The 13,627-nt window shown below is 37.2% G+C and overlaps 1 protein-coding gene across 2 annotated transcripts in view; it reads right to left on the bottom strand.

The window, feature by feature from the left end:
• Positions 1-7,032: 7,032 nt before the first annotated feature.
• The window catches only part of gnpat (glyceronephosphate O-acyltransferase), a 10,054-nt gene continuing 3,459 nt past the window's right edge, over positions 7,033-13,627 (bottom strand). For both annotated transcript variants that reach the window (XM_007577686.2, XM_007577687.2), the window contains exons 8-17: positions 12,976-13,106; positions 12,197-12,435; positions 11,152-11,244; positions 10,894-11,061; positions 10,576-10,655; positions 10,359-10,499; positions 9,443-9,542; positions 9,269-9,362; positions 8,074-8,138; positions 7,033-7,985 (exon numbers count right to left, since the gene is read on the bottom strand). In XM_007577686.2, coding sequence (XP_007577748.1) covers positions 7,942-7,985; positions 8,074-8,138; positions 9,269-9,362; positions 9,443-9,542; positions 10,359-10,499; positions 10,576-10,655; positions 10,894-11,061; positions 11,152-11,244; positions 12,197-12,435; positions 12,976-13,106 — 1,155 coding nt within the window. In that variant the 3' untranslated portion in view covers positions 7,033-7,941. The remainder of the gene's footprint in view (positions 7,986-8,073; positions 8,139-9,268; positions 9,363-9,442; positions 9,543-10,358; positions 10,500-10,575; positions 10,656-10,893; positions 11,062-11,151; positions 11,245-12,196; positions 12,436-12,975; positions 13,107-13,627) is intronic.

Below are 13,627 nucleotides of genomic sequence, written 5' to 3'. Positions count from 1 at the left end.
CTGGAATGGAGTGGTGCATGTATGCCGGTTATTTTACGAAGAAGGTTTGTCCTCAAAATTTGAGTTTTCTGCACGAATAACAAATGCCTGTTTAAACAAGGCGACGCAAAAACCCTGAATTAATGTTTTAATTTTTTTTACAATGACTATTTTTGCACATTTATCTTGTCATTAGGCTGGAAACTGCTTTTTTTTTCAACATCCTCTAAAAATAATGACTCCATCCTCTTTTAGTAAAAGATTTTTCTTTCATTTAAAACCTAAAAGTAGAAATAAAATTGTGATTCATTAAAACAAATGACATCATTGTCTAAATATGGCTAACAAAAAATTATAAGTTGACTTTTTAAAAGATCATTTAACATTTGTGTCTGTAAACAAGTTTTATTTAGATAGACTGAAGGTGAAAAAGGTTATTTGCATTGTTAATGTTGGAAAGTTTTGTCCATTCTTCTTTGTAAAATCATACATAAGTCAGATTGGATGGAGGTCTAATGAGACACTAAGCTATGAAGAAAAATCAAGGTATTAAAACAACTAATTGTCTACATTGTTATGTGTTAATTTATATTTTTCCACAACCAGTTTGTGGAATGAATGAGTAGAAATGACCATATTAACTGTATTTCCCACAAATACAATTGAGGCAAATTCTAAAGTCATAAAATGAAACAGTTTGTGCTCTTTTCAGAAAAAACTCAAAAACATTTCTAAAGTGAAATAACAGTAACTTTTTTTTATTGATCGTCTGAATGCCTCTCAGCGCTACCATTTCTCAGCATTAAATAGGAAGCAGTTCCTCTGGGCTTTCCACCCCCTAATGTGGAGACTTCTGGGACCAGCAGGAAACTTACAGAGGAAAAACAAAAGCTGAGTCACTTGCTTTATTCCTTTGGGACTACTTAAAGTTATTTTCAGCTATAAATTTCCTCCAACTGCAGAAACCTACTGTTGAATTCCTGAGGGATTGAGGAAAGGTGTTTGATGCTATTTCAACTATATGATGGGCTTTTTCAGCAGAATTTCGTGTATGACTTGTCATAAATGACTGGAAGGGATGTGACTTAAATTTAAGAGCACTCAGAATGGGAATGTATTTCTTGATGAATACTTCAGATCAATAAATGGATTTTTACACTATGAATAAAAGGCGTTTACCAGCTTACAGTTGTCTCCTGATTATGCGTTTTGCCACATCTAAATGTTTCAGACAACCTGAATCACTTTAGTGACTTCCAGTTTACTAATAGGTTTCCAAACACACCATCAATCAGATTTAGGTCCAAATTTTGACCATTTTATTTACTTTTGCCATTTAGATGAAGATTTGTGCTTCGGATCGATGCCCTGCTGCATGACAGGAGGTGTAAATAATCCGAAATACATTTATTTATTTGCTTCCATCTTATTTTGGCGCTTTACGCCTTAATTTAGTATCAGATATGATTAACTTCCTGTTTGAGTTTGATGCTTTTATTTTGAAGGAGGAACGCCCGGCTTAACGGTTAGCGCAAAAAAAAAAAAAAAAAACTTAACGGAAGTACGGATTAAACGTGAAGAAAAGGCAACAGTGTATGATTATGATGTAAATAAGTACGTGTTTTACATATTATTTGTGACTAAAACTGTGTATTTGCTTATTTACACGCCAAAGCTGAAATTATTCAAACGTCAAGTCGGATGTTAGCTTTCGCTGTTCTTTTTTCATTTCCGCCATGAAAGAAAACCCCAACAGGAAGTCATAATTTCGAGTTTTAATGTCATAATTTCAAGAACAATTTAAGTAATAATTTCGACTTTCGAATTCACAATATCGACTTTTAAGTAATATTTATGAGATTCGAAGACAGTTTTGAGATAGTCTCATAGGCTTTGTCTCATAAAGACTTGGTATTTCGTAATTATGGCTTTGACAGACAAAATCATAACATATTTTTTCTCTTTTGCTCTCGAAAACTACTTTCTGTTGGGTTTTTATTTTGTCTTTCATGGCGGAAATGAGCTTCGGTGGTGTTTATGTCCCCAGTTTTTTTTTGTTTGTTTGTTTGTTTTTTTTGTGTGAAATTGATGCACGATGTTTCTACTGCTTCTAAAAACAGCCTAAGCACTTATAAAATTAATTATTTGTCAATAAGTTAATGTTTTTTTAGTGTCTGGAAAATGAGCCCTTTCAAAAACCTTCGAAATGTACCATTACCTAGTAACCCAAGTGAAGCCCAGCCAGTTACCTAGCAACACAAGCCTATCTCCAGCACGTTTGGTCAGCACTGTATGCACTGTACAATGGCTGCTGGAATAGACAAGCGTTTAGCTGTTGACTTACCATCCAGAAACCATTTGCTGGACTCTTGTTAGTTGTGCAGGAGGCTCCACTTCTGCTTCTCAAAGATGTATGGTTGGATAATTGCGTTTTTGACATTACAATGACAAAATAAAATAAAAATAAAAAACACACACACACACACACACACACACACACACACACACACAAACAGGAGAAATCTGTACATTTTCACACCAGTGTGTCTGGCTCAAGTTAGGCAGCCTTTACATGTTTGAGTCCAGCTTGTTTTCTTCAGCAGTCTCCAGATTTGACATTGACCGCTGCTCTTCTTGAAGCTTTAGCCCGCAGCGCAGTGCTGATAAACAGGATCTGCTGCTGAAAATGAACTGAATCCATCAACCCACTATTACCTGAGGTTAACTGCTGAAGCATTACCCACCAGGGTCCCTTTTCTCTTTTGATCAATTCTCTCCATACAGACCTCCACACAGCCCTCTGGGCAGAACGCCATCACCGCCCAGGACTTAGTCACCCTTTAACGCACACTCACGCCAACAGAGAGTAAAGAAATGAAATGTCAGACCTAAAGGACAAAACAAAACCAAACAGGAAGCAGTTACGGTTGCAAAACAGTCGCCTGAGCTTTTATTTTCCAGCGGTCAGAAGGTAGTTTATTTGGGTGTTGCTGTCCTGAATCTGTGTGTTTGTGTTCACCCGCCTCCCCTTTCAATAAGAGCTTGTCATAACGGAGCAGATAAAGTGCTGATACGGCTGCGGCCGACACCTCCGAGAGACGGATACAGATGGAGGGAGCGAGAAAGCTGCAGGAACTGGATGGATGAATAGACGGTTAGACGAATGGATGGACCAGAGTGTGTGTACATATACACAATTTGGCATGGCAACTTTAGATGAACCTATAATTTGTCAGAGAGCGAGTGGGTATGAAAGAAAGGGCAATATGGATGGGAAGTGGTGGATTTGCTGGCAGCAGTCTCTTAGTCAGCAGCGGCGCCACGAAACCTGATGAAAAATGCTGCTGTGACAGTGTGTCTGTGTGTGTGTGTGTGTGAGAGAGAGTGTGTGTTCATCAACAAACTGCCACAGATTGAATCCTGAACAGAGAGACAAGTCTGACACCTAGAGGGAGGTTTCAGTGATTCGTCCTCAAAACTGGATTTGCTAATCAAGTTTGTCCCGAGAAAATTAGAGCCAGTGGAAAAAAGAAAGCTGGTTCCCCCAAAGTGGCAATCAGAGTCAGAAAAATAAAAAAAGGCTAGTGTGAGGAAAAAGACAACAACAAAAAGCCATTGAATTCTGAGAAAGGTCAGAAATCTGAGAATAAAGGGTTTGGGTCTGAGAATCAACTCCAAAATTTAAAATTCAAGTCTGAATTCTAAGATTCAAGTTCAAATTCTGAGAAAAATGCATGAATTCTGAGATCCAAGTACAAAATCTAAGATTCAAGTCCAAAATTTAAAATTCAAGTCCAAATTTTGAGATTCAAGTCAGTACTCTGTTGTGTGTTTTTTCCCCAGTAACTCTTAATCTTCTTTCATATGTTATTTCTGGGAAAATAATTCTCAAATTTTGTAAAACCTGATTTTAATTCCCAAATATCTAATATCTCTGTAATTGCTTTCTTTAACATGTCCTGAAAAAGTTTTTTAATTTGTCACATTCTATACACTTCCATTTTTATTTGGGTTATACGTGGTAGATCGCCACAAAGCAGCAGATCGTTGGGATGTGGAAGAAAAAAGAAAACTTTGTAGAAACTCCTTTTACGTCTCTTATGGCCTCTACCAGACTCACATTCAGAGACAGAATTAAATTTTTGATTTGCAAGTTAGGCTCAGACACAAACTGGGAGCATCAATTTTAATAAAGCAAAAAAAAAAAAAGAAAAGGATCCATCTCTTTTGGAGTAAAGTGCAGCCACCAGCTCAGAGCTTGCACAGTTCTGGCAGCAGGAACCAGAAATGCATCTGTAAACACAAAAGAGACAAATTTCCCAGACTGAGTGGGAGCCCTGCCAGATGCAAAATTAGCTCAAACCAATTCCCACATCCAGATTTAATTAGTAAACTGTCAGATTTGATAGTAAACATTTAAAACTTCCCTTATTAACGTCTCTGCTGCCGTATGCAAATAAAATCCTCGTCCTGTTTCAAGCAGCTCTGACTCATCTGCAGCGAGTTAATCCCCCAAACAGCCGGAAATATATGTGAATATGAGCTTTAACGGGAGCTTTAACGCCACTCAGCGCGAGTCGTGTTTGAACTGAAACCGATGCCTGCGAGAAGGTCCCAAACATGTTCATTAAGATAATAAGAGCTGCTTAAACCAGCCTCACCAAAACCGCACTTCACAATGTCGCCAACAGTCAGCATAAAGACGGAAAACCACTGGAGGAGCTTGGAGATGATTAAGCTAAGATTTAATCATGATCAAACACAGGGTTCATGTTTTAATCAGCTACGATCAAAGAGGCTTTCTTAGCCACAAGAGAGCGGCGCATCAAACAGATCGAACGTTTCGGAGTGACGGAGTCACATTAAGGATGATCAAACAATCCTCACCACACAACCCAGTTAGTGTAAAATTAAAGACACACTGAGGACCGTCTCTGAAAACACTTTATTACAAACTTTTCAGCCTCACAGTTTAACACAGTTAATGCAAACATTGAACATAGACATGATGAAACTTAAACAAAAACACACAAATATGGCAGATCTGAACTTTGGCTGTTCACATATGGATTATTTTTTTGCTGCTTTACTGGCTGAGTTCTCTTCCTGCAGGGTTTTCAGGTCAAGATCGATGAAAACAATAACAGAAAACAACAAAACTCTTATCTATTTTTAAAGCTCGAGCTATTCTGGACTGGCTTCCTGTTTGTTTAAAGTTCAGAAAAACATTTATTTGCTTCTGTTAACACTCAAATAGGAAATATTTGGCTTCCAGAAATACATTTGAACTGAATAAATGCAACAGATTCATTTAGAAAATAAATTTTTTCAGGCAAATATGTTGAAAAAATCTACAGCAAATTAGGGCTGTTGCAGATAGAAGAAAGGAGGAAATTTCAGGTGAAAAACTCAGAACATTTGAGATTAGTGTCAGAAATCTTCTAGAAAAATGTAGAAATTTCTGACATTCTTAAGTCAAAAATTTTTGAGAAACTAATTTTGAAATTCAGAAATGTCCAAGTTCTTTTTCCAGAAAATTTCTAAGATTAATCTAAAATTTCTGAGTTTATTTCTAGAAAGATTTTGACTTCTTAGGCTCTATTTTTAAATAATGATAAAACATTTTCTGGCATTGGACTTTTCCAATACAGATTCTTTCTTGTTTTTCTAGATAATTTCTGAGATTAGTTTAAAATTTTTGAGTTTTTCTGGCAGATATTTCTACTTTTTTCTATCTACAATGACCCAAATGTAGAAAAAAAAGAAAGAAGGAAAAAAAAAACCAGATCTTCTTTCAAATTATTGCAAAATTGACAGGACAAGTATTATGATGCAAAACACAAAAACTTCTTTGAATATAATAAAATAATAATGCAATTTCTCATATTTTCCAGGTTCTGTTTGTAGTTCAGCATAAATGGTGACACTTATGGTATTTTCCTTTCACTGTCTGTTGCATGAATCAACAGCTGAGTTTTTGGGAACAAAAACAAACCAGACCAACTAATTTTGGGAACTTTAGATTTAGATCTCCACAAGTTTTAAACTTGAACTTTACATCATTTACGACTTTGCAATAATTTCTTTATTAATTGATAAAGTTTTAAAAGCACCTCCACTTTGTTCCATTTGCTTTGCATTCATGTAGTGTTTTATCACAAGCCGTTTTAAGTAAACAATGCTCCAGCATTACTTCTTTAAAAACCATATTTTATACTGTCACATATGCAATTTCATATCCAACTAATCCAGACTGAAAATTCTGCAGCATTCCAACTCAAATGCCAAATTTACTGCTGCAAAAGTTAAGAAAATGCAGTAATTTCTCAGTAACCAATTAATATCATGTCATGCCATGCAGACGCTCTGTCTGCACCAATGAAGATTCACTCACCTCAGCATTCTAAGCCCTCAAAGCAGCTGACATGGCAGAGAAGTTGGACTTATTGTCTTGGGATCTTGGGAGGACAATGACAATGAAATATGTTCCACTTTAATGTTTTTACCACTTATATCTTATAAAGTATGAAGCTATAAACTCCTGCAGCAGAAATCTGAACAAATCGTTATAACTGGAGAGTTTTGTTTTGCCTCAAAGGTAAAACCAGCCAACAAAGCAGTTCAGATTGTTTTGAGAAAAAACTGAATCCGATGTTTTATGAGGCATTCATGTAATTAACATTAATACAGGAAACATTTTTAAAAAATCAAGTTTGACTCTAGTTTAACAATAGCTCCCTGCTTTAGTAACATTTTTATAAATTTCATTCCAAATTTTCATGTTTTCTCTCCGTTTCCACCTGATAGAAAAAGTCCTACAACTCAAAACCAAGTATGAAAAATGAATCCTAACAAATGAAAAACTCAAACAGGCGTCTTTGGTGAGACTCATGTAACATTTGGCGAAAGTTGAACCTGACATTAATTTTGTAGCAACATCTCCACTGTGTAAACAAACATGGCTGAATTTCTGTCACTGTGGGAAAAGGCCTAAAAGTGGATGAGAAACCAGACTCAGTTTGAATAAAAACACAGTTTTGTTCTGTTTTTTAAATATAGAAAACTCTACTTTATCAAAGTGTCAGAGTAAATAAGGCTGACAAAAGTTAAATTAATACAGCTCTGGTCAGATATGCAGTCGTAGGCATGAATGTTGGATTTTTGAGTTACTTGAACAGCTTTATTTTCTAATCAGGGTGGAACAACAAGATAACCGATTGAAACGAACAAGAAAAATGACCTGAAACACAAGGAAACCAGTTTAAAACTGGATGAATTTGATGAACGTTACTTCTGGGAAACCTCGATCTAAATCAAAGCGTGTGAACGACACTCAAAACAACGGGAGTTTTCCCACGCTCGGACAGAATTTTATAAGCCGATTATAATTCAAATTTAACCAAATCAAGTGAAGAAAGCTTCAACCAAACCTGAGTTAGAGGAAATAAACCATAAATCTGGAGTTACTAAAAATCATTGTTTCTAATAGTTTTGTCGTTCCACCCTAAAAGGTTAAATGGTGACTGTGTGCAAACTTCTGAATGTTCAACAATACACAAAGTAAATCTGTCAGAGGTAAAGGTGCACACCACACTGCATTAGTAGGTCCACAAGTGGCTCCAAATGACGACTAAAAGGGTGCAAGCGTTTGCATAAAGAGCATAAGGAAGAATAGAAAATGGCCGCCGTTCTGAGTGAATTCAGACGATCTCTGTTGAACCCTTTCAGACCTCGTTAATCCGCCGTTAATGCAGGTTTATAAAAAGCATCTTTGAAAGCCTGGAAAACACGAGAAGAGAAAAACAAACCAGCTGCAGCCACGTTCTGATGCGACTCTTTTGTTCCGGCGCCAGAACAGCAGCTGGCCCGGCCCGTTCAACCGGCCAATCGGATCGCTTCGTTCAGAGGTGCGAACCCGCCACGTTGCACCGATCGTCTGCTTCGATGGACGCCGTCTCTGGATTAGAGTCGAGCAGCGAGCGTCTTCTGAGTCGGCAGCTTTCCTCCTACAAAATAAAATAAATCCGATGAGAATTTAAGCAATTCTGTTTAAATTCTGGATGAGAAATGAAAACTTTTCTGCTTGTTTCTCACCCAGAGTGTCTTCCAGGGAGTTCACCATCACCGTGTTGACCTTCAGAGTTCCCTGATCCGCTCCTCTGGAGGAGACAAACAGCAACGCCTTCGGTTATTCTCACCACGGCCCAAAACTCAAGACGCAAAGACTTTTAGATGAATGACGAGTGAAATGACTGATTTAAAGGTGAACTATTATTATTCCTTGGACACATTAGGAAAGTTGCACAAAACCTGACAAAACATGTTCATTACGTATTTTTCACAAAATCATTTTTAGATAACAAGGTTTTAATCTGCTTATTTTGAGTTCCTTCCAGATTGAGCTGCTGTAGGGCGCCGTCACTTTAATGCAAATGAGCTTCTGCTGGCCACGCCCCCAACTCATTATTAATGAATCATTACATCATTTGTTCCGTTTTCCTATTATCTCTTTTGAAGTGAAGTGTGGCTGTAATTTGGTTAAAAAGTCATAATTTTCAAGGTAGTGTGTTATTTCACACAAGACAAGTGAGCCAATATCTGATCCTTAAACAGTAATAACAAAAAATAAAATGAATAAGTATTAATAATTTTTACAAAAATAAAATAAATGAATAATAAATTATATTAAAATGCATAAATAATTTTGGTAAAAATAAATAAAATTAAGTAATGAAGTATAAAATAATAAAAATAAAATGAATGAATAATAATAAAAAGTATAAATGTAAATAAGAAAAAATAAATGAATAATAAAATGAAATGCGTATTATTTTGCACAATAATATATCCTTATCAATAGAAATAATACAAATAAAATGAATATTAATAATAAAATGAATAATTATAAATTATAATAAAAATTAAATAGAAAAACTATATAATTACAATAAAAAAATAAAATAAAATGAAACATTAAGTATAACATAATAAAAAAGTAAATACATACAAATAAACATTTAAAATAAAAATATATATAATTAATAAAAAAATAAGTAAATAAAAAAATAATAATATAAAATATAATAACATAAATATTAATTTAAATAATAATGATAAAATAATCCAATGTACAATACCAGTTTCCCAGTTTGTTCTTATTATCACAAGTCCTTTTAAAAACCTTTATTATAACTTATTTAACCAAGAACTGAGTAAACATGTAAACAAACCCTGGAATTGAAGCGTCGGGTCTTTAGTTTATCCAAAGGAAGAATAAAACCCAACTCACCCTCTGAGTTTCTGCACCGCTCCGAGTCTCAGTAAAGCTGCCAGAGCGTTTTTCTGGAGGTCCGACGACAAAACCTCGACATATTTTAACCCTCCTGGATGATGCAGACACACAAAAATAAATGAACATTTTTATGTCGCTAGAAATAATGTAAATAAAAACATCTTAAAAAACCTGTTAGGAGGTGTTTGATGAAGAACTTCCGGACAGCAGGAACAAACTGGTTCTCAGTCAGAGTCTCTGTCGCCTCCTCACAGAGGAACCTGCACACCATCTGGGAGAAAAATAAAAAATAAAATAAATAACAACCCGACTATTAAAACCGTTTTCACACATCAGCTCAAACTGTGCTGGTTTCCTCATGCAGCATCACTCAGCAGGACGCCGACCGTGCAACAAGCTTTTTCACTACTGGGAAAACTCCAGAGTGGAGGGAGAGCCGAGTGTGAAAGGACAGAACATGATGTGAAAGAAACCTCAGGAGGGACTGGAGACACACTTCCTGCCTCCAGTATGAACTGGTTCTACTGGTGGACGAAGCTCCATGCTACTGCAGGAGCAGAGACACTGAAAATAAAAATATTATTAAACTGAATGCTTGAAATTTTGATGTTTTAATGGATGGAAATGACTGGAGACTGATGTCGCATCAACAGTGCCCTCTAGTGGACGAAGAGGGAGGAAGCAAAAAAGAGGAAAGAAGGAATGAAAGACTGAAAGCAGAAAGGAATGGAAGGAAGAACAGGTATGAAGAAAGGCTGATGGGAAGAAAAAAAGGAAGAATAGTAACAAACAATAGTAAGGAGGGATAGAACGAAAGAAAGGATGGAACAGAATAAGGATAGGAAAGAAAGAAGGAAGAAAGGAACAAGAGAAAGAAAGAAAGAAAGAAAGAAAGAAAGAAAGAAAGAAAGAAAGGATAGAAAGGAATAAAAGAAGGATGGATAGGAGGAAAGCATTGAAAGGAAGGATTAGACCACATTTTGATGAATATTTGAAATAAAAAGAGAGAGAGATGGAATCACACCATAAATATTGATTTATGGGTCATCAAACGGTAATAATAACACCGGATCCCAGCTAAGCTCACCTGATATCCCTGCACAAACGGATCCAGGATGCTGGTGAGGAATGCCAGCGTCCGGTGGCCGCTGTCTGTGACCAGCACCTCCTGCTGGTGGATCTGGAGAACTGCGCTTTTCACCAGCAGGTAGCAAGCTTCTTCAAAGTCCTGGAAAACAGGCAGACATCAACGACGGCAGATATAAAAACATTTAAATCGTTCGCTCGGTTCCAGATCTCCTCACCTGAACTTCGGCTCCGGGACGAAGGATGAACTCGTTAGAAAACATGTTCCTCAAGAAGCTGAAGGTGTTGAAGATCTCCTCTGGAAAACAGAACAGAAATACAGAACAGGCTCCTACCATTTAATGAAAGAATAAAAAAAATAAATGAAAGAATAAAAAAAATAAATGGATTTATGCTAATAGCAAGTAGCTACTAGCCAGAAGTAGTACCAACTACTAGTAGCTAGTAGTACCAACTGCTAGTGGCTAGCAGCTAGATGCTACTAGTAGCTAGCAGCGGAAAAAGGCTGAGAGCAGAAGAAGAAGAGTCATCCTCACGTTTCCTGCTGCTGGTGACAGAGTGGACGGCGCAGGCCAGCAGCGCGGCCCGGATGAAGACATGCAGCACCTGGTTCCTGTAGGAGGCGCAGGAGAGCACCACCACTGCCTTGCTCAAGAGCTCTTCCTCCGGCGTCATCGCAGCCAGAGGAAACTCTGATCCACTTCCTGTTTCAGAAAAAAAACACTTCTGTTTGATTTCATGACTTTCCATCAGAGCTTTGAGCCTCAAGAGGTCTCCATGAAATAAAGTGAAACCTGAGTTCAGCTGGACTCTCCCCTCAGAGACCCTGACCAGGCTGCGATGGAGCGAGAGGCTGGAGGAAACGACTCTGGAGGGAGGAACGTGGTCTGGAGAGGAAGAGGAGCAGAAACAATCTCATTAAGCTGCATCAGCTTTACTACAAAACAACCAGGCAAACCGAAACCGAAAGAAAAAATGAAATTTTAGGAGCAAGTTGAAAAGAATATAGTCTCCTAAGAAAAAGAACTGCGTGTTATTAACATTTTAAAGCGGAAAAAATAATTAAAAGCAAAATGTTGTGCCTTGCTAAAGCATTCAAACCCCTTCCTTGGATTTCACTAAGATTTCATAAACCAACACAGACCAGTTCAGAATTATAAATTGAAAGTTAGATACCAAAGCTATACTGTTTCTGACAAAATAATTACTTTAAAAAATGTGTATTTGTACATTAGACATTGTAGATAGAAAAAAGGAGTGGATTTCTACAATAAACTCAAAAATGTTGAGACTAATTTACGAATTTTTCTAAAAAAAAAACTTTTTCTGAGTTTCAAAAGTTGAAAATGTTCCAAGTTTGAGGCTCAGAAATTTCTCCAAACTTCTAGCAAGTTTTCCACTACTCAAATTTTCGAGGAGCTAATAGATTAATCTCTAAATTTCTGAGGTTTTTGCCAGAAAGTTACTTTTCCCCTTCCTTTTTTAAAAGACAAAACATCTATAATACCCGTAAGCTGTTGTAAAAAACAGTTTAGATGTTACGATTAAAAATGTATTGGGTTCATTTTTTATTATTTTTACCTTTTTCTTATCTTCCCTCCAACTTTCTGGGGCCCCATTAGCCTGCCACGGTGGCCCCCTCGAGGCCCTCGACCCCCACTTTGAGAAACACTGCTCTGTAGAATCAATTTTTTCTGCACCTCCAGTAAAAATGTCTGGTATTTCTCTGACTGCTTGTTATTTTTAATCTTTTCTGTTGTACAGCATCTTTTATAAATACAATGTTTTATCATTATTGTTGTTATTGTTGCTGCCTCAGTAACTGGGCCGGTACCGTACCGGGCCAGTGAAGGAAGGCTCCAAACTGGCGGGACAGATCCCGGAGCCAAACGGCTTGTTCAGTCAGGTCTTCCACCAGAACTCCCAGTTTGTTCCCAGCAGCCTGGTTCTGGAGCAGCAGGGCGGCCAGAAGGACCCAGGGCTTCAGAACCATGTTCTCCTCCTGGGACCGGACCAGCCTGAAGGCCGAGTCGTTCACAAAGTCCTGGATTCCCTCTGAGGGCTTGCTGGGGATGTGCCTGAAGAAAAACACAGTCAGGTTTATCTGAAGGGGATCAATAACCAAAGATATTCTCAGTATTGATCAGTGATTATTACTGAATATAATGTCAGAAAATGGAGTTCCTTAAAGTTCAAAGATAAACTTTAAATAAAGCTTAAATGTAAAAATAAGAAATAAAAAAGAGGGAGGGATGGAAGGAACATAAGGAGAAAAGAAGAAAAGAAAGAAGGGAGGAAGGAAAGAAGCAAAAATGAAAGCAAGGAGGGAAGGAAAAAAGGAAGGAAGAAAGAAAATAAAGAATGAAGCAACAAAGGAAAGAAAAAAGGAAAGAAGCAAAGGAATAAGGAAAGCAAGAAGGAAGGAATGAAGGATAAAATGAAGAACAGAAAGTAAAATTAATGAAAGAAGATAGGAAGGAAAAACGAAAGGAATGAAGAAAGAATGAAAAGGAAGAAAGTCAAAATGTAGAAAAGAAGGAAGGATAAAAAGGGAGAAAAGAAGGTAAAATGACTGAACCAATGAATGAATGAATGAGTGAGTGAATGAATGCCGGTACCGCGGTGTCAGGTTGAACTGTGAGCGGTCCACTCTCCCCTCAGCCAGACTCCTGGCAGAAACCGGCTGGCCGAAGTAGACGTGGATGCTGCCGTAGTTTTCACTCAGGATCTTCCTGGCTTTGAACAAACCCTGCAGGAAGCAAACAGAGGAGAAGCGCACATTTAGATCCAGAAAAACCGGAAAAGAGTCCAGTCCAGGGAGACGTGTCATACAAACCTCACATTTTTATGTTCTTAGCTTCAATTTACTACTTCTAAAAACTAAAGCACTTTAAAAAAACATCTAGCAATGTTTTGGCAATAAGTTCATGTTTTTATGGTGTCTGGAAAATGAGCCGTTTCAAAAACTTTCTGAATAAGATTAGCAAACACACTTACCCAAAACTGTGTTCTGGATAATAATACATTAGTTTTTTATATGTATATTTTTTTCAAATGGTATTTATAGTTAGTCTTATATGGTGTTTTTTCTACACTGTACTTTTTGTTATGTCCACTTTCTGCTTAAATTTGTGGAACTGATGGACGTTTTTAAAGTCACATTCTACAGGCATTCTGCCGTTATCTAGCAACCTCAGCCAGCCAAGGCCCGTTACCTAGCAACCTCAGCCAGCCAAGGCCCGTTACCTAGCAACCTCATCCAGCCAAGGC

The sequence above is a fragment of the Poecilia formosa genome, unplaced genomic scaffold (assembly GCF_000485575.1).
Source record: "Poecilia formosa unplaced genomic scaffold, Poecilia_formosa-5.1.2 Scaffold450, whole genome shotgun sequence".
NCBI classification, from domain to species: Eukaryota; Metazoa; Chordata; class Actinopteri; order Cyprinodontiformes; family Poeciliidae; genus Poecilia; species Poecilia formosa.
This window is presented reverse-complemented; position numbering and strand designations above follow the sequence as displayed.